Below are 21,400 nucleotides of genomic sequence, written 5' to 3' on the forward strand. Positions count from 1 at the left end.
TTGTGAAAATATATAATACTACATCAAATAGTATTAAGTAGTACTACTAAATGTCGTGTGGCTTTTATTATTATTTTGATGTGCGCGACTTTTGTATCACTCGTTCAAAAGCTTGTGTTATACATTGGATTGGGTAATTACTCTAATTTGAGAACATCATACTAGTTTTTATAGAGTGGTTTGTCTTATGTAGTACCACTTTTCTGAGACAAATTTATCATCTTACCAATACCCTGACAATGATACATGATTGTTTTATTTTCAACAGTTCATTCCAAATAATTCAACTTAAAGGAATATGTGGATGAAATTAAAGTGTGTGAGAAAGAATATTAATCAAATATGAAATGTCATTGGCAATTTAGGGCCAGATTTAAGGCAGTGCTTGTTTTGGACAACAAAATGTTTCCTAATTAAAATCATTTCCTTGTTCGAAAACGGAATCGAAGTTCAGAATATTGTAAAAGTTACAGTATTTATAAACAATCAGGAGGTGGGATGTATTATTATTAATTTAAAGATCTTTCAACTTCAAGGCTATATGATAAGTAGACCTAAAGCTTAGCGTGGAATCCGAACCAAGCAAACTGAAGTATCAAACGAAGACAAGAACGCTAACATATCATAAACTAGAATTGATTTTACGTTATAGAAAAATTACTTCTCTTCTATTTCTGAGTGATCTGTGGATGTTTGGTTGCGACCAAGAATATTCAAAGAATGTTTGATGTAACTTCGATATGGTCGAACATAGAGGCGCCATTCCTCTACGTCTGGTTCTGGGTAATAGAGACAGGAACTGTTTTTATATGAAAACTACGAACTTACGAAAATAAAATTTTGAACAGTTTAATTGATCGCCATAGTACAGTGCTGCTGATAAGATTATGATAAATACTGGCGGAATATTAAAATGTGAAGAATTTCTTATAGACATGCGCACGAAGGAGATGCAGCAATTGACATTCTACATTTCAAGGCTTCTGTTGAACAATGCACTATTCTAGACAAATTCAACTCCATCTGTTTTAATCTAAAGTAGCTTTGATATGCTTTCTAATCCGGAGATGGCGCTCGCTTATGAATTTCTTTCTGTTTATTAGGTGCTGGATTCAGTATACACTATTACATTTATTGTAGTCTAGATCTAATTTAAATAACTTGCGAATATGTGTCAATTTAAAGAACTTTTATTATATAACATTTACACAAATTATCTTTAATGACATTAGAAGATACAGTTCATTACGAGTTATCTTTACAATGTATCGAAAAAGTGACGCTTACTTCGGTCTGGTTTTATCTTAGCAACAGAAATTTGTAGTAATCGGTGTCGGATTAAATTTGCACAGGAATTTTGCTCTTGGTTGGTTCTTATATTACCTTTAGAAAAAAAATATATATATAAATATAAAACCATGTAAAGGGTCTAGAAAAGGACTTGGTAGAAACTACAAGAGGAAAACAATTATTCAGAACCTAAAATATTACAGCTTATAATAATATGTACAAATTGTTTATGCCCATAATATTTAGGAAGCAGTCACATTAACTACATCAATTGTATCTGGTGCTACTTTCTCATCAAACGAGCACTAACACCGAATTCCGGTTCCAATAGCCATGAATGTACCAAAAGTCCCTCCTCCTTGAATCATTACTTTCCCAACATTGTTCACTAACTCTCTTCCTCGAAGGCCGTACCTACAATACAAAAATAAATCGGAATTATAACATCATAAAATTATATCGCAGTATAGACGATTATATTAATCCATTTACTATATAAAAATTCGCATTACACAGTCTTCTATATTTGGCAAGATAACATCACCTGATATCAAATACAGGGTTTTTATTATAATGAATAACATACAGAAAGTGCCTGGCACATTTTTCTTACTTAAATGAAACCTCACAGTGTCGATGTGCTCATTCCAGCAAGGAACATGTAAAAGACCTGAGAACTTTTAGAATGAAACCATTGATAACACAGTCCAAATTCTTGTTAAGGTTACCTTAGTCAAATTCAACTTGAGTTTCTATCGTTCTTGTATACGATTCTACATTCCTTTCAATATGTGATGTAGTTTTCCTAATGGTTTTAACCTCCTTAATACCAAGACATTATTTCTCTTAAAACGAGTATTCATGTAAGAATCTCAAATGGCTTTAAATCAAATTAACTAATACATAATTTAGTTTATGTTTCTACATCAACTTTGAGGGGAAAGAAAAGTTACAGGAATTACAGAAAATCTAATTTTCCACCATGTATAATCTCTAGAATAATATTCTGACATTTCTTTCTCTCTCTCTTTTTCCTTTCTTCTTTAAAGCTGCAAGGTACTAGGCAACTGATTAACAAGAATTTTTACAGGTGAAAATACTTCCTACTAACAATTTCGTACAAAGAGTGTAGCTCCAAACATCAGAGCTCCGATCATGTAGATCAATATCAGGAAAGAAAAATACATTTTCAAAAATAGAGAACACTGAAATGCAAAACTATATGCACCCATTCGTTAAATAATAATAATAATAATAATAATAATAATAATAATAATAATAAAAACACTGGTTTAAATAGAAATTTCAAGTTTAACTGAAATTTTCAAAGTCCATATTTGGATAATTCTGTCTGTATTTCACCGATCTCAGATGAATTTCTCTATTCTCATATTTAAAGAACATCCAAAGAATTAACTTTATTTTGGATACTGTAACTGGACTGTTAATGAAAAACTGACATGAATATTAACAAATGTGGTAGGAGCAAGAAAGAAAAAGAAAAAGATCGGGATTTTCCACTACTTTTATAACTTTTCTTTCTTGATTGCCCTAATTATCCCGATTTCTGTATATCCAAATTGCGTCTAGAACTCATTACTCAGGGTAACTGAAGTTTTATATATTTTGATACCTGTCAAGGAAAAGTTTTACAATAAGCAGAATTATGAGGAATGATTGAGATGGAAGTTTCGTTGTATTTGTTACCCAAACACAGCAGACTTCAATTCAGGACATCTACACATAAGCTTCCTTCCTTCCCCAATCCTTTCTTCCTTCTCTTTCCCGGATAGTGTGCTCGCTGAGGGACGTTATCCCTCAAACGTGACGGGCTAACATGGCCATAGATGCCGAAAGCCCAAAAATTTAAATCCTAATTCTTGATTTTGCTATATCACTAACAATACTTGGACTTCTTATCCGATTAACTGAAAAAATTCTACAATAATATATATATATATATATATATATATATATATAAAATCTCACATTAAGGGGCATCTAATCTAATGAAATAGCAACTGACCTAACTTTACAATATTTCATAAAAAGAGGTTTTCAATTAATATTATTCTATAACTAACCTATTCTATAACTAACCTTGGGATTCTGTTTTTGTCTAAATATTTAATGCTTTTAAATAATCGTTTCTTTATTATTATTATTTTTATGAGCGAATTATGATGTTTTCCCAATTCCTTGTAGTACAGAACCTAAGTCGCGTACAGTTTAAAAAGAAGTCAACGTTACAATCTACTGTGATGTGTATGCCGTTACACCGGACCGTTATACCCGCATCGAAGTTTTCACTGCAGTACATACTTTTACGATCACGAAGCGGGATTTTTTCTCATTTCTAGTAACAGACATTCCACAGTTTGGTAAATCTAGTTAAGCCTATGGGAATGATTATTGGGTAACTTAACTGGGATGTCCTGAAAGAAGTGAAAACTGGATTTACAGTTCAGCGATGAAGCATTATCTTGGTACATGTAATCGGGTTATCATAGTTTCCGAAGAAGCATGACGAATCACTTACGTGTAACTTAAAGATACTAACCTGAGTTAGCTTCGCAGTTTTTCGCCATTTTTTCAGCTTGCAATTGTAATAGTGGATATCAATGACAATGAAAACTTCTCTACATGGTAAAAAGCATTGACTTTTCCGATCTGCTAATTGTATATTAATTATCAGAATTTTCCCATTATCATAAACGTATATTTCATCTAGTGGCGAAAAGAAAATACCCGATAGATGGCATGGAAGCTGATGGCTCTATAGTTCTCACAGAAACTGAAAATTTAATATAGAAGAGAATGTTTAGAATAATTTATAAAAGTACACCACAGCACCTTTAAGAGAACCGGTGTATTTTTGTACGCATCTAACCAACATATGCGTCCACGCGTATCTAATTGGGAGTCTTATAAAATATGCAGTTGCATCTTTGAATTCGAAATAGCTTGAAAGACAATAGAGGCCAGCGTGTACATGAACCCACATGTCGCAGGGATAGAATAACGGAGCAGATCGTTTGGGCGCAAAGCCGTATATCTGAATAGGTTAATTTACTTCAATGGGTTATAATGTAATGTATTTCATACATGGAACCCGGATGTCTACGTACTAAAAGCTTCGAAAATAGGCACTAATATCACAGAGGTAAAGAAATAACCGCACAACTTAAAATATTCAAAAAGGTAAAATTTCATCCCACTTTTCTTTAAAAAGCTATCTTCAAAAACTAAATTTTCGTTACATTACAGTATGTTCTATGGTAAACAATCACTGAAAGTCTCAGTTGCATTAAATGCTTGGTTTGATTCTAGTACATTTTTGTATAACGCAGAACGAAAAAAAAAAATATATATATATACGAGTATAATTATTTTGTTTCTAGAACAATATATCCTAATTCCAGGAAAATCGGAGATCATGATCCGCAGATTTGTTTTTCAGCAGGAATATGTATTGGACTGAAATAAAATTTGCTGTAGGCATCCTATGACACCCCAAAATAAACTTCAGTGAAGCTACCTTTATATCATCTCTAACGTAAAGGAATAGGCATTTTGGATATTCATAACTTCATAGCTATTAATAACATTGTATTACTGTGTATTACTATATTTGCAACAGAGATAATTGGAAAGGAAATAACAGTGAAATATAATATAGATATTGAACAATTTATTTTTGTCTTGTGTTGTACTAATCATGACATTATCATTCCATGACGAAATTATGGGCCAAACCCCGCAAGTATTCTACAATGTCAACAGTTTCAAAATTCTGTACAATACGGCAAATCCTTTCATCTGCCTGAATATATTTTCTTCTTGGGCGACTCTTCTCCTCGAAGCATTACATCGTACAGTAAGTCCGCTTTTTTGTGTCCTCCTAAGTACATAAAAAAAAAACGCCAAATCGACTGATGCCCATTTGGATCTCTGATGCAGTCCACAATGAGCTGCTTCGGCGTGGTGTTCGTTCTTGACTATGGTCGTTGAGAACTCTATCATACAGATTCCACATCCTTATTGGAAATAATGCTGTTTCTCTTGTACCATGCGTTTTTTAATAATTTAATACAGAAAATGAAAATGCAGAAATGAAAATATGTACAGTATTGTACACATTCTAAGATAAATTCTACGATGTCTGACTCAAAAAATCAAATGCACGGTGCAGTATAAATATATAATCACATCTTTAAAATAACTAAACATTAACGAAAAAGTGCGTTTTTCTACTCAAATTACATTTCTTTATTACTTGTCTTATTTTATTAAAAAGAAAAATTCTTTTAAAACTAAACCAGTACGGAGTACGGATATCGCGACCCGGATAGTCGAGTCTGCTGGAGTTCCTTTCTATTTCTTTTCAACTGGTAGAGACAAATTGTGCATGACTTGCAGAAACTTTACTGTATTAAAGATGCTATTTTTTTAGTTTTTACAAAATTATTTGTGGTAAAGTTTCGAAATTCCCAGAACCTAAATATTCAGGCTCTAGTTATGAAATTCACTATGACATATATAGGTGGGTAAACCTATTTGGATAAAAGGTTTTGCGCCCAAACGGCCGCGCCCAAATATCATGGACCCTAAAATGATGGTAATATGTCTGCTGTAGGGGACGACGAATTGCGGAAACTATACCAAAAGTTATTATAAATATCTAATTAGTACCTTTGTCAGATTTTATTATCTGTTTTCTAAAAAATCCTGATAAGAAAGTAATATTGTTACTTAAAACGAGCGTGGATTCTGGATCTAAGCGTGGATCTAAGATTCAGAGTTTGTAATAGCAGGCGATTGCCTGTTTGGAATTTTAATGTCCTCTTTGAGACGTAGATCAATAGTTTTACTTAAGATCCGAACAACAGGTATTCCCGCTGGACATCTAACATATGATCAGAAGTAAATCAATTAGCAGAACTCTACTCTCTCACAGGATTTCGCAACAGCCATCGGAACGCTATAATGTATGAACTGTACCTCGAAATAATCGTCGCGTACATATGGCAACATCTGATGATAATGTCACATCGTTATCGCCCACCTTAGCCCAGGTAGTGTAAAGTGAGACGACCGTATGCAGTGTGGTAATGGAACAGCGAACCTGTGTACAGAGAAGTACGAAATATTGCAAATAACATTCGGTGCTGCATCAATGAATTGCGCAACAACCTTTCAGTGGTTTCACGTTTCCACGCAAGTAGAATGTCCGTGGGGGATGATCCCCGTTCTGGTTGCTCGTCTCTTGAGTCGGAATGAAGAGAAAATTGCTCAGGTTAGTGTACTTGTACGATCCAATCGTCGATTTTCTGCCCGTGAAATTGCGGGGGAACTAAACATTTCCATCGGTTCATGACACCAAACCTTACACGAATAGCGAGGAATACGGATCCCCGAGATCCCCAAAAAAAATAAATCTGATCCCGGGTCGAAGTGCTACTTTTTTTTCTTTTATCGACATGTTCAGGCTCGTGCACTACCAATTTTCCACCTGACCAAATTGTTAACAAGATCGTCTACTCCAGCTGTGTTACAATGGTTACACAATTCCGTTCGTAAAATGGCAAAGAGGGCATCTGAACAGTGGCATTTGCACTATATCAGTGCTCGATGTCCGACTCCAGGAATGGTGTCCAACTTCTTGAACAAAAACACTATACCCCTACTCGCCAGACATAGCTCCATGTGACTTTCTCCTGTTTTTAACTCTGAAATTCACTTTAAAAAGGAAACGATTTTGACATCATCCAAAATAACACGTAGCGGAAATTCATTTTTTTCTTTTTCTTTTCTTTTTAAAGTATACAACAAGCGTGTTCTGATGTGTAGATGCAGTAGGGAAGAATTTTGACAGGGACAACAAGAATAGGTGATAGGTCGTTCCTACGATTTTTTTTTTTTTTTAACAGCATCAGTTTACGAATTAAATTAGCAGGTTTTGTTTGAACAACCATGATGATAACGGTATGTGTACATTTCCTGCAGTCTATCCCTGCAGCCCTTATTAAGGCAAATAAATCTAGCTGCGCATCAGCCCTGATCGGATACATGGTAGAAACTCATATTTGGATCTTATTCGTAATCGTAGGACCACATAACCGTGATATGATCGGAACGGTATAGACAGACGAAGGTAAGATACTAAAACCAAATTATTCTTAAACATAAGGTTCAAGTGCCAGTTAGGTAAGAGAAAACGCAACTTGCGTTTTTGGCATAAAGACCCGGGTTCAATTGCCGGCAGGAGCTAACTGATTCAGATCCCACGTTAGGCTAAAGGTTCATGTCTCATATAGCCTTGCTGCTGAAAGGGACGCTAAACTAAAAATAAAAGTGTTGCACATAGCGGTGGTAAATTGTGTCTCCGAGTCATTTGTGGTATTGGAAGCAGATGCTTCTTTCTGGTACATTTTCACATTATACAAATACAGCAGGACGGTTCGTGCTAATCCGTCAACCTCGGATGCAATGTCATTAGCAGCTTTGGAAGATTAGCTCCTTGTATTCCGGACGACTGCCCGTTTCAAGAGTTAGTTGCACAGTCCTGGTTGACCCGATCTTGGGAAACTACGCATGTCATTCCGTCCCATTTGAACTGTACTGTAAGCCTCTTAACACTATGCATACAATAGTAACTCTCCTCGTTTGTCTTGTAGCCGTACATGTTTTCGATGCGTGGAGTCTCGGGTTATATTCTCGATGGGAGAGCACTGAACGCATTATGGTGATTTGAATTTCATCTTAAAATGCAAAAACGGGGGACTACAGGGATACAATAAAACATGACATATATCGGCAACCAGGAATGGAAACTAAATCTTTTATGTTAAACTCTGCTGCTCATAAAGTAAGTACAACAACATATTCCAGGGAATGAAGTGACGCATGTTGGTAATTAATTAAACAAACTTACTGGTAAATCCGTCATCTTGAACGTGTCCTATACGCTTTCGACAGTAACGCCTGTCTTCTTCAGTAGCTCGGAATTACTTGTTGAAAATCCTTCCCGTATCAATAATGCATATAGTACGAGACATCTTGTAATTTCAGGTTCAGAACTTTGCAATTCGAAAAACACAACCTTTGAAACGGAGCAATGCTTCTTATTCGAAATTCGTGATGTAAGAACTTGCTAATACGCTCACTCAAGCAGCTGATGTCTTCACTCTTGGAAAAATTAATGATTAATTAATTGTGGTGACTGTTTACTTCATTTTGACAATAAACTTTATTGTAAAATAAGTTAGAATTTGTTATTTTCAAATGGACAAATGAAGAGCGTTTTTAATGAGTTCACAGTATCATGCTCAGTTTAAAAGCAACAGAATTCTTGTTTATTTTTACAGTCAATAATTTTTGGAAGAGTGAAGTCACAAGCTGTTTGACTAAGTGTATTAAGAAATAATGTCCTTCATTGGGAATTTTGAATAATAAGCAGCGTTCGCTTTTAAAGAAGTTCTCCATCCCCTCACCCCTCATCTTGCAAAGTTCTAAACCTGCAATAAATTACAAAATGTTATTACATACATTAGTATCGTGAAAAGAATTTTCAACAGGTACCTCTGACGTACTGAAGAATACAGCTGTTACTGTCGAAACCGTTCAAAACGACGCATTTACCGTTAAGTTTCTCTAATTAATATGACAATATGTGGCATTCTTAGACAATATAAAAATGCATATCTTGCTACCACGAATGCATTACACTTTCTCTAAGAAATATTTGGACACATACCTAAGAGCTGAAAATCCTCCGAAAAGTGCACCCGAAGCCATTCCTACACAGAAACCTATTGCAAAGCCCAATTTGACTCTATCCCAACAGGATGGCCTGTTTGATAACCTGGGCCTACAGGAACGGGCATATTGTACTATCACACAGCACCTGCAAGGAAAGAAATAATTATTAAATAATTGCAACAGGAGAGATATTATCTTATAAAATTATTTCATTTGAAAGCAGTGAATATATAAATAAAGAAATTATGTCTTTCGTAGTACAAGGAAGTACTGAGTTTCCCAACTTAAATCCCAACAGTTGACTATTTCATAAATGAACAAAGTGCTTATTAATGTGGCACTGACCAGTTGATAAGTAAATAGGAGACAGTATGTGTAAATAAGACAGAAAATAAGATTCAGTTTTTGAAGATTGATTTGTTAAGATTACGAAGATATAGATTAAGAGGATTTAGACTGAGATAGAGTTAATGTAATAACAGACATTAATGAATGAAGAAGCTAGTTCAAGCAAAGATTAAGATTAAAGCGATTAAGTAAGATATATTGTTTTATGGTATAGCAGAATTCAGTTGCTGTATTGTATTGTTTAAAGAAGACTTTTCTAATATCAACGAATAAATATGACATGGTATTTTGAGTTTTGTCACTATGATAATTATAACATTATTGCTGGAGCGTGCGTTTTGAAGCATTATCAATGAAATATAGAAGAAACAATGGTTCATAGTTAAGATAAAAAGGACAGAAGTTCTCATATCCAATAAATTAATTTTCTTAATATCACAATTTCTCGTATGTACCAAATCTACTCCAAATTCTGTTATTAGGTACATTACTTCTGAAGTGATTCAATGCTAGTATAATATAATTGTGTTTTATAAACTGTTACGTAGTGCTAAGGTGCTACGTATTACTTAAAAACTGTGTTTAAGAACCATTAAAAAACTGTGTTTAGACCCAGCTGGAGGATCATTCTACACAAACAAAAATGGATTTTTTTCCTTCCGAAAGTAAGCTAGGGCTTTCATAAGGATTGTTCAGTTAACACAATACTAGCTGGAAACACTGCATTGTTTGGTGTTTACAGTATCAGGCAGAATATTATCAACCAGATACACGTGGTCTGCTGAGCAGAGTAGAAAGTTAGTAATAGTGGTGTACCGTTAATATGTTGACGAGAGTATAATGTGGCGTGATTCGATTCTTCTATAAACCGTGCTTTGACAAGTAAAATCTTTTGTCAAATGCAAAGCAATGTACGGATACACACATTGGAAACGAAGTAGTATTCCAGTTGACGTGATAAGTTTCGAGATGAACGGGTATGACGAGTCCTGAATACAGTCAGGTGGAGTGTTCAGTTTCCATATCCTATAATTAATTAGGAAAAAGGTTGCAGCTATGGACATGACGATGGAAGACAATCGTTGTATAACTGTACGTGAACTATCAGATTTTTTTCGAGTGCATTCACAGCATCTTGTGCAGAAAATTGGATATCAGAAAATATGCCCAATGGGCCCCTCAACACCTCACCGATAAACAGAAAGCTGTACGGATGTGGATATGTATAGGACATACCACAGGGATGAATATTACTTGGGGAAAAATTGTGACTGTTGAAACCTGGTTCTCCATTTCGAGCTCAGTGAAGAAAATGAGTCACGAAAGGAGATCCTGCACCACCACGACGAAATATATATATATGTCAGTGGACTTCATCTGTTGGTAGTGGATTGCCTTCGGTACCACGATAAACGTTACTGGGACACTTTGCACCAATTCTGAAAGGATATCAAAAAAGAACGCCGGGAAAACTCGCGAAATGTACTTATGCTGCACGATAACGCATGGCTACATGCTGTCAATATTACAATGGACACTCTGAGCCGTTTTGACTGGACTCTTATGCATCACCTACCTTAGTCACTATCTCCCGTGAGACTACCACATCTTCAAGAAAACTCGTAAGCTCTTCAGGGAAACATTTCACCTCTGATTAAGCGATTGGTGATGCTGTGGAAGAGTGGCTCAACCAACAATCAACGACCTTCTTTACAAAGGGTATAGAAAAACTAGTTCACCGCTAGCACACAGCAAGCGTATGCTTATTTTCTGTAGACTCTTCGAACTGTCATGAATATGATATGTTGGACAATACACACTTATTTCCGTGGGATACCGTTCATCCACTGTATCTAGTATGTGAACTGTCTTATTTAGTCATGCGTATCTCGAAAAGTTTAATTGAATAATTACTCTGCTTTTAAGAATATAAAGTAGGGTTGTGAAAAACCCAGTTGTACACTACATTTAAAGCCTTAAGATCTTTCTTAAAAAATCTCTTAGGCATCCTGTTGTATTGTACACATTTGGAGTGAAACTACAAAGGGAATCCGTGAAGATACATCTGCGTTTCGTGGGACTCGCTTGGCACTTGGCACTCGCTTATATTTCGATTTCTAGGAAAGAGAAAGTAGACAATTTTGTATACATTAACAAAGAGACGGGTAATTCTATATAATATAGAATAGGATTAAAATTCCCTACTATACTCAGGATTCAAAGGCCAGTCGTCCTGACTGATGAAGAGGGGTGGTAATACGGTTTCTGCGTGAAAGAAAGATGCTAAATTCGTCGAGATACAGAGAAGAGAGAAACGAAAAGTGATCTTGCAAACAATTGATCTTCTGTGGAAAAGGAAAAAGATGTTCGAGTTTTCTAAACAACTTACTGTAACTCCTTTTCTGTTTGGAAGAGAAGAGAGAGGTCTAATTATGAGCCACCGGAAAAAAATATTTTAAACAACGAAAGAACGATGCATCTAATTTGGGGAAGTCAACACAGGAGAGAAACAAGGAGAGGTATAATTCCTTTAAGCATGAACAAAACGAGAATTCTTTATTTAAGAAACGAAGGTTAATTTGTTCAAAACTTCTCCTCTTCCGTGTTGTACCGAGAAAGAAAGTCTACTGTTTCTTTCCCTCTGCCTCTCTCCTGAGCGAAAACATGCCAACATACAGGGTTTGTATGATAAGTAATGAGACCAGGTCTGGAAACATTGTTTTATTGATCTGATCTGTACAGGGACTTAAAAGCTTTCGAAGTACTCTCCTCTTGCGTCGATGCACTTCTGCAATCGATGTTTCCACGCTGCAAACGCCCCCTGGAAGTCAGCAGCCGGCATGTCCTTTAGAAATGTGGTCACGGCTGCTTGGATGGCTGTGACGTCTGCAAAACGGGTTCCTTTCAAGCGTGGCTTCAGCTTCGGGAAGAGGAAGAAGTCGGCCGGGCTCACATCTGGGCTGTAGGGTGGTTGTGGAAGGACTTCCACCCCAATCCGGGTCAAAAAGGAGGTCACTAAGAAGGCGGTGTGGGCAGGGGCATTGTCGTGATGCAACTTCCACCGGCTAGCGATCGCCGGTCTTTTCCGCTTGACGCTCCTGTGCAGTCTCTCAAGGACTTGTTTGTAGAAGGCGGCGTTGACGGCTTGTCCTTGGGGTACAAACTCCTTGTGGACCACCCCCACATTGTCAAAAAAAACAATCAACATTGTTTTCACCTTTGACTTCGACATTCTGGCCTTCTTGGGGCGCGGGGACGCAGGAGTGTGCCACTCCGCGCTTTGACGTTTCGTTTCAGGGTCGTACTGGAACACCCACGACTCGTCACCTGTTATGACGTCATCTTCAAAGTTAGGGTCACTGTTCATGAGGTTCAACAGTTCCTGACAACAATCAACACGTCGTTGCTTTTGTTCGTCAGTCAACACTCGCGGCACCAGTTTCGCACAGATTTTTCTCATTCCCAATTGTTCCGTCACAATCTTGTGCACTGTTGTGTGGTTCATATCGAGTTCATCAGCAATCAATCTCAACGATAATCGACGGTCTGAGTTCAGGAGATCCCTCACTTTTGCCACAGTTTCGTCCGTAGTCACTGTTGTCGGGCGTCCAGCCCTCTCCAGATCCTCAACGCTTTCCCGGCCGTTCCGGAACGCACTGTGCCAACGAAACACCTGGGCTTTGGATAGGGCTTCCTCTTTGTAGGCCTCCGTGATGAGAGAAAGCGTCTGAGTAGCCGTTTTCCCCAGGCGAACGCAAAATTTGATCGCATAACGCTGTTCGATGGAACCCTCCATGTTTGTTGATTTTCCGCCGTGACAAGAATGTTCACAAGGGCTTTGTCCAAGGCTTGTCCGCGCTCCACTAAGGCTCGGAGCCAACTGACGCGCGGTGCGTTGCTTTGCTCGGACCCCCCCCCCCTACATCCTCCATCACCGACAAACCCGCTCCAGCGACACGCGCGCCGCGGCGCGGCGAGTCTCATTACTTATCATACAGACCTTGTAGTACCTCAAGTCAAAAGTCAGAGATAAAAGAAAACTGTTTTATTAACTCCTTTGGTACAAATGTTGTTCCATGCACATATTGTTATCTCCTAGACCCTATAAGCTTCCTTCAAAGTGACTTTTTTGTCCAGAACGTGTAACGTTATAATAATACATTTCCCCCTCTTTGCTTTCGACGATAGAAAACGTCACTAGAAGTATGCGCTTGAAACAAAGCCAAGTGTTTTGGTGTAGCATAGAAATATTTGTTTTTGCTTCGCAAAAGTGGAAGGAAAAGAAAGTTTATTGGTATTTTAGGTCCACAGTTCTTATGTATATATTATGAAATGAACATTATAGGATTTCCTCCCTTCCGTTCTTTCCATTCCCTTCCTTACGCCCGGAAAATTTTATATGTTTTAGTTCTGAGCCAAACAAGGGAAGTGAGTGTTGTTTTAGCTGCTATTTATGAGGGTTGGTGCATTTTTTATTAGCGGATGGTAATTAGGATTTGTAATTTTAGTGTAACGTGTGGTATATTAGAAGGTATAACGTGTGGTAAGACTGTTGTAACTGTTCTCCGATAGTATCTCATTTGTACTATCAAATAGAATTGAAAAATATTTTTTCCCTCGTAACTATTCTAGATAATGGAACGAAACTTGGCCATTACCTATAGGGCATAGTGTTTTTCAAGGTAGATACACTTGGGTACTTGTAGCCGGAACCGCTAAAAATTAATAATAATAATAATCCTATTTATTCCAAAATTTCCCTTTTTAAGTACAAGGGCATGGTACCATTTCAAAGCTTGTTTCATTCTGATGAGAATGCCGTATTAACCGTGATACTGTGATAAATAGTATATTTAGAAACTTTTATTTTGTATACCCTACTTTTTCTGTATTTATATATGAAATTTGATAGTGTCAAACTGAATTGAGAAAAATTTTCCCTCGTAACAATTCTAGATATTGCAATGAAACTTCCCACACTTATTATGTAAAGGCCGTAGTATTTTTCAAGATAAATTATGTTAGAATGAATACTTGGGCCAAGACAGCACCAAAGTAAAAAAAGCGGGGTTTTCCCTGTTTACCCAAATTTTCCCTTCTACATCACACACACATGCGCATGTTACCATTTGAAACCATCTTTTTTTCTGAAGAGAATGGTGTATTACCCATAATACTCTGGTGAATAGTACTGAAGTAGTAGTTACTTAACTGAAAGCCAACATGTTCCTCAAAAAATGAAAGACACTAAAAGAGTTAACTGGATTTAAAAAGAAAAGCCTACTTTTTTTTGAAAGAACTGAAATGTTGCATATTTTCTGTTGCCAATTTGTTTTCTTAGGATCAAAGGACCTTTGTAACATGCAATAATCGTAGTTTATGTTACATATTCCACCAGATACCCAAGAAGAATTCGAGAGTTTCCCGGTCTCTTTTTTGGTGCTACTATTTTTCGTTTTATGTGTGTAATTATCCAGATATAGTATTGGGAAAATAGAGGGTAGAACTTTAGAATTTCCTTTTTTAGGTAAAGCGTTTGTAGTATCTTTGACAAATTATATTATTACAAAAAAATAAAAATAAATCTGATTAATTTTGCATTTGTAATTACCATGAAAAAAAAACTTTTGTTTCCTTTTTATTGCAACAGTTTCGTTTGTATATGTGTAAGTATCCATAAGTAGTGTTGAGAAAGCATTTTTTAAAATGAAGGGTTTCCAATTTGAAATTGACACATAAAGACAGTTTATAATTGGTTTGTACTAATCCAGGACCACATAAACAGGGAACGTAGTCGAATTGCTTTTTGTCCCAGATTACAGTTGAGCACCGTTACAGCGAATTTGATCGAGCGTGAACAAAATTCGTTGCATATGGTTCCCAAACATATTTTTAAATGGTATTTTGTCTGAAGATCTCCTTTCGATAAATACATATTTAAGCCAATTCTCGAACGAGACGTGTACTGAAAAACACGATTGAAAAAACTAATTATGGTCTCAAACATTATCATTTCAATCGAAGTTTTAAAGCATATTTTCGAAATTTTTTGGGGGGTTGCGGATAATTCCAACATCCCTGATATAAACGGAACAAAATGTGTTTTCTAAAATTTTTCTTGATTTTATTTATTCATTTTTACACCATTAATATCTCTTATTGAAGCATTTACTTAGTCTCGAAACTATACTCTTAGGAAGCAGCATATGTTATATGAAAACAATCAAGGTGTCTACTAAAATTCCAAAATGAAATTTCATGACTTTTTTTTTTTTTTTTAAACCAAACCATGATTTTTTTTAACATTCTCAAGAGCGAATTAGGCTGCATTTTCATGCATGCGATAGAAGCGTGCTTTGCTTGTGATTTGCTAGCGTTTAAAGCCGACCATCGACATTTTTGGTGCTGAATTTTGACGTTTTATACAACAAAATTTTCCAGTCTGTACTTATATTTGTACAGATTAAAAAAAAAAAAAAATCGTGACCCAAAAGCTAAATTTTGTGACTTTTTCTTGACTTTCATGACCATTTTCTCATTTCGTGACTTTCGTGACCGATAGACACCCTGACAATGCATATTTCATCACGTTAGCTTCACGATTAGTAGCTTTTTAATAGGTTAAGAAAATGATTCCAAGTTTAGTTACTAATGAACACATGTTATGTAACGCATAACCGTTTTCATTTTATTATTTGCTTCCTCAGTGCTGAACAAGAGAACAATTGGTTATTGTTGTTTGATTGATGATAGTAATTTGTATCGTCTTTCAGTGTTAGACGCAGAAATCTTCATCTTCTACTTAACACTTCATTAGTTACATTGTAACATTTAAAAAAAAAAAAAAAAAACTCACACAAAAGTCACTATAAATCCACACGATAACCTAATCGCAAGTGCATTGAGACATCAAGGGAATCAACGACAAAGCTAATTGCTATAACCGGCAAACTAGCAAAATAACAGTTTTGTAACTGAAACCCAGGTGGCATGTGGGGGTTTCTGCTGATAATTGTATATTACAAAGTATAGTGATTCCAACAAAAATAACAATTTCAACCGTCCTTATCCAACTGAAGCCACCTAGTTGGCAGATCTCTCGGCAAGGTGTTGGAAAATACACAAAAGTAATTTTGCGTGTTGTATTGTATCGATTCGTAGTTTGGGTATAAACTTACAGGGTTGAATACTAGCTGAATGTTTTCTAAAGACATTGTCTTGAGAAAAATTTTTGGATTTAAAAAAAAAAAATTGTAATGTAGAATTACAGAATATGTACTTCGTCATTAAATATCTGACCAATAACTAGATCGAGATATTCAAGATACTCGCCACTTACATAGAAAAACATACATTTTAGGTTTGTAGAGTCTTGGTTGGATGAAGGTGGGTAAGCACCATATTGACTACATTGAATTAGCACTTAGTTGGATCCACTGCAGTTCTACAAAGGTTTTAAATTTAACTCTTTAATTATCACAACAACATGCATGTTGCAGCCAACAGAATGTATTATAACTAATTTGGGAGATGGAGGAGTGATTTGAGATTTGTAATCCTCAACGTCCTGTATATTATTTTACATGGCTTTAGCTTATGTGTATAGTCTGCAATACAACTATTTATAGCAGAATGGCCGTTCGTTGTGAAAATGTAACAATGTGTTCTACCTACGCGTTAGTTGCAGAGAAAAGCTCCGTATGATTGCACGTAGAAAAAGTGACAGGTCATGTTTTATACATTTCTTTCTTATCTTTGTGGAAACTATATACTTAACTATATATATATATAAGTGACTGATTTTGATGATTGAAGAAATACCGATTTAATGTCACAGTAATTCCTCTTATAAGTGCGAGTTTAATGATATGCAAAAAGTGAAAAGACACACGACTGGACCGAGATTCGAATCCAGGTCTCAGGCTTACTGTGCCTATGCGTTACCCCCTACATTCGCTTCCTGAACACCATGCATTTATGTACTCTTTTTAAGTGTTCAGGAACTCAGACCGTCCCACAACTCCTGTTATGCTTGGACAATCTAGTGTCTACATTACAGAACAACTCTTACAGTGTGTTTACAATTAGAATATGCGTAAATGTTAGGAGTAGCTGAGGTGACAAACTTCTGTGTACAGCTCAGAAGTAGTATGTACACTCATGTCCAAAATGATTGTCGCATATCTATGATTGCCTTCTTGTAAGAATATAATTTGAGAATGATTTTGCAGGGTACTTTTAATACTGATATTATGTGTATAATCGTAAAATGTATATTTGTGGTGAATTTCACAGGAAAAGAATTATAAACTCGGATATTAGAATGAGTAAAACAAAATGTTGCTAAATGGACAAAAAAAGTTTTATTTTCGTTTTATTCTTCTTATTTATTGCTCTTCTGACATGAAATTTGCCACATAGATGTCTTTGCCGATTATACACATATTAACATTATAAGAAATACCGGGCGAATTCGTTATCAAAATATATTCCTACAACAAAATATTTATAGACATGCGACAATAATTTTGGACATGAGTGTACATAAAGAGTGTGTGTGTCACGGTTAGGAAAGGACAAGCAACAATGTATTTTACGACATATACAGGTCATAAACAAATAAATTATTTATATGCTTTAGCAAAATAAAACTGTTATAAAAATATTATTGACAACGAATGATATACTTCTTAGCGACACGAAAGTACCGCTTTAGATTTTCTCGAAAACTGCGCATGACAATTTACCCTCAAGCGTGTTATTTTGTTCAGCTCGATGTGATCTATAGACTGATACACAGTTTTATATTCGGGCAATATTTTAATTAAACAGAAATTAAAATTTGAGATTTAATGATAATTTTAGGCTATATCACAGTAACCATACTATGTACTGTCATCTTGCTAGTATCATAATGAAGGGCTTAATGAGACTATATTTCTCTATGTGTTTCATCTCAGTAAGTGCTGTTCTCGTACATTATCAATTGATAGATTCGAGTGCTCATACTTTTCCTGCCTTACCTACTTTTTAGTAGGAAAGGTCATTCAGTTTTACTTTTCGATCAGAAATAAACACATGTAAGTAGTATTTTAATGGAGTTTACACTGTGGTTAACTTTAATCTCAGCTGCTGTAAGGATTTTAAGTAGGGTTAAGATATCTTAAATGCACACTTGTTTCATTTTAGAGTGAAAACTAGCTCTCTGAAAGTACTAAAGATGTTAAATTTTGCTTCCAGTATGGAATAGAGATAATTTTCCAGCACTCTTTCCCCCTTTTTTTTCGGACCCTTTATTCCTTTAATCTGATCCTGATTCCCTGTCCTTTCCTTCGTCTTCTTTTACTGATACTTTCTAAAATTTTATTCAAATTCCCGTTATCGTGGATCGAGTCTGCCAGAATTCTGATAAGACCAAGTAGTCTTTGTTTTCTCTGGGTCCGACGACACAAGTGCCATTTCCAAATTCCACATTTTTAAATTTATTTATTTATTTTTTTTTCCAGCCAGAGAAGATTCGTGAATATTACACATACGTGACAACAGTCATTAAAAACTTGAAACATTTAGAAAACGAACGAGGTGCGTCACCTATCGCGAGGCAACAGCTAAATGGTTTTGCTTAAGAAATGATTCTCCAGAAGAATCCAAATGTTCTCGAATTTACTACATGTACAGTTACCATTCGGAGTGAACACGAAGCTTGCCCCTTTGGATCTTCTGTGTGGATGTGGAAAAAAGCTTTGCATCTACAAAGGCGTTTTATCTCTATAAACATGCTTACATTTATTATCTTTAGAGATACTTATACAGTATATGTAAAAAGAGAAAGGTACATAGGTGATATAAAGTTCTTTCAGTTAAGGTTGGGGGAAGGGTAGCACCTTTATTGCCCTTTTCTCGCCATGTTTTAACATCTTTTCCCGTCTCTTTCCTCAATGAAAGCCTTCTCTAAAAATCCTAACAGTAGTTATAACTCAATGGCCAGCAATAATAAATGTTTTGTCTTAGAGCTTTCCGTACTACAGCAAAAAGTTACAACAAACCTATCAGTGTAAATGAATGCTGAAGTGTATAAAAGATACTTTGAAAACTCTCACCCAATTACATTTTTAGTACATGCGTCATTACCATTTGAAAGTTCCTAAAGCTGTTTCAGAAAAAAAGAGCCAATATTTGTGTACTTCAAAAAGAACAGATACTCTTGTCAAGAGTGTGTTAGGTCGTTTGTAATCGTTCCTGAGTTTAACTCAAAGACTGTTGAAAAGCTTATTCAGATAAAATTTTCAAGTTTATATCAAGAGTTGCATAATACTGAACTGGAAGTAGGATCAAAATCAAGGAAAGTTCTAGAAGAAATAAAAAGTGAGTTTCGTTTCACAATGTGAAACTAGATAGACTTCCGAACTATGCGAATTCAACACTCAGACTTGAAATAGTACAAATATAACTATTGGTTTCAATAGAGGAACAATATTAAAGGTAGAACCTATTCCTCAAACCCTAAATCGATTGCAGTAAACAACTTCTCGATATTTCTTACCATCTTTGCCTTATGAAAATTAATATTGAAATCGGAAGTACATTTCAACCATTTGCGGTTTCCCTAGAGTGGTGTAGGTGATGAATGGTATGTCCTTCTTGACGCTAAATCGACTGAGGAATACTGCTTGTTGCTGTCCATTACCACTTTTTCTATGGCCATAAACGCTGAGCTCGGAAATGTTCAATTTGAATAGAGGGTTAACCGAGATGTAACCTATTGTCAGAACGCTGAACCGACTGAAAAGAAAGAAGAAAGAAAAAAAAAAGCTTGATATCTTTTACCGCTTTTCCGTATGAAAAACTTTTGAGACTGGAAATGCTAGCACTGGTCTCGTATTGCTAGTGGTGATACATTCACTTGAGACACTAAATCGATTGCGAAAGACCGCTTGTCCCTATCTGTTACCGTTGTTTTTTCTATGGCAACAAACATTAAATCAGAAATGATTGACTTCTACCACTTCCGGTTTGAATACAGAGTTAACGGAGATGTAACCTTTCCTGGAATGAAGAATGGATTACAAAAAATCGCTTTTCGATATCTCTTATACCTGTCAACAGATGGGCGAACATAACCGTTCTATAAGACTTCCGAAACTTTTCCGTAGCAAAGTTTGGAAATCTAAAAACTGAGGCACAGTCCGTTTTCTTGCATGAAATGGGGTTTTCTCAGAAGGCCATAAAACATGCCTTTTGAAAACTACCACTGATCAATCATGTTCTGAAAACCACTTTGTTATCATAAGTTCCTTGAAACATTGTCTTCTACAGTCATTTCTTCACTGAGATAAGTGGAAGATACTCCAATCTGAGCTTATTCTTTTTTTTTTCTTTTTCCTGAAGGGTTAAAGAATACTATAGAATCTTCAAATAACGAGGCAGCATATGAAGTTCCTTATTGTGCCTCAAGAAAGAATAGTACTCAGAAAATGTGGATTTGCACTAAAATACGGATTCAATATTTAAATTCAAGAATGAATGTTAAACGTTGATATAAAACATCCCTTAAAATTTTTCTTCAAACATTTTTCAATGTTTTGAGATATGAAGGAAAGAAATACCATGTTTACAGATGATGTCTGCCTTTGCCCATCATAGTGTGCGAAACTGCATAATTATATCTTTATACGATACTGCAGACAACAGACATCGAGGCTACATAGTTAGAAAAGGATTTCAGAATACTGATTCATCGCAGTACCAATTACTGCTGAGCTTAAATAAAAGGAGAAAATACGAAGAGTACTAATGCAGGTCTATTGGATTCCTCACCCACACGAAGAACTTTTCAGAATGAGTGAGAATGAACTGAACTGAAGGTGTAAGCCCTCCCCCTTGACGTAGTGGTTAGCGCGTGTTACTTTTGGTGCACGTGGTCCAGTTGGGAGAGCAGAAAATTTTAATTCACTTTAATTACTCATCCGTCTCCTTTAGCCAAAAAAGGTATAACTGTGCA

General features: G+C 35.8%; 2 protein-coding genes across 2 annotated transcripts in view; one reads left to right on the forward strand and one right to left on the reverse strand.

The window, feature by feature from the left end:
• LOC145693260 (endoplasmic reticulum-Golgi intermediate compartment protein 3) overlaps nucleotides 1–21,400 on the forward strand; it is a 112,412-nt gene that overhangs the window by 61,902 nt on the left and 29,110 nt on the right. The gene's annotated exons all lie outside the window — the stretch shown is intronic.
• Nucleotides 1,175–9,193, reverse strand: LOC145693261 (reactive oxygen species modulator 1). Its single transcript, XM_081769099.1, is given in 3 exon segments — nucleotides 1,175–1,704; nucleotides 9,047–9,143; nucleotides 9,146–9,193. Coding segments are annotated over 3 exon segments (237 nt in total). The 5' UTR covers nucleotides 9,177–9,193; the 3' UTR covers nucleotides 1,175–1,595.

Source organism: Thermobia domestica, chromosome 8 (genome assembly GCF_964235325.1).
Source record: "Thermobia domestica chromosome 8, izTheDome1.hap1.1, whole genome shotgun sequence".
NCBI lineage: Eukaryota > Metazoa > Arthropoda > Insecta > Zygentoma > Lepismatidae > Thermobia > Thermobia domestica.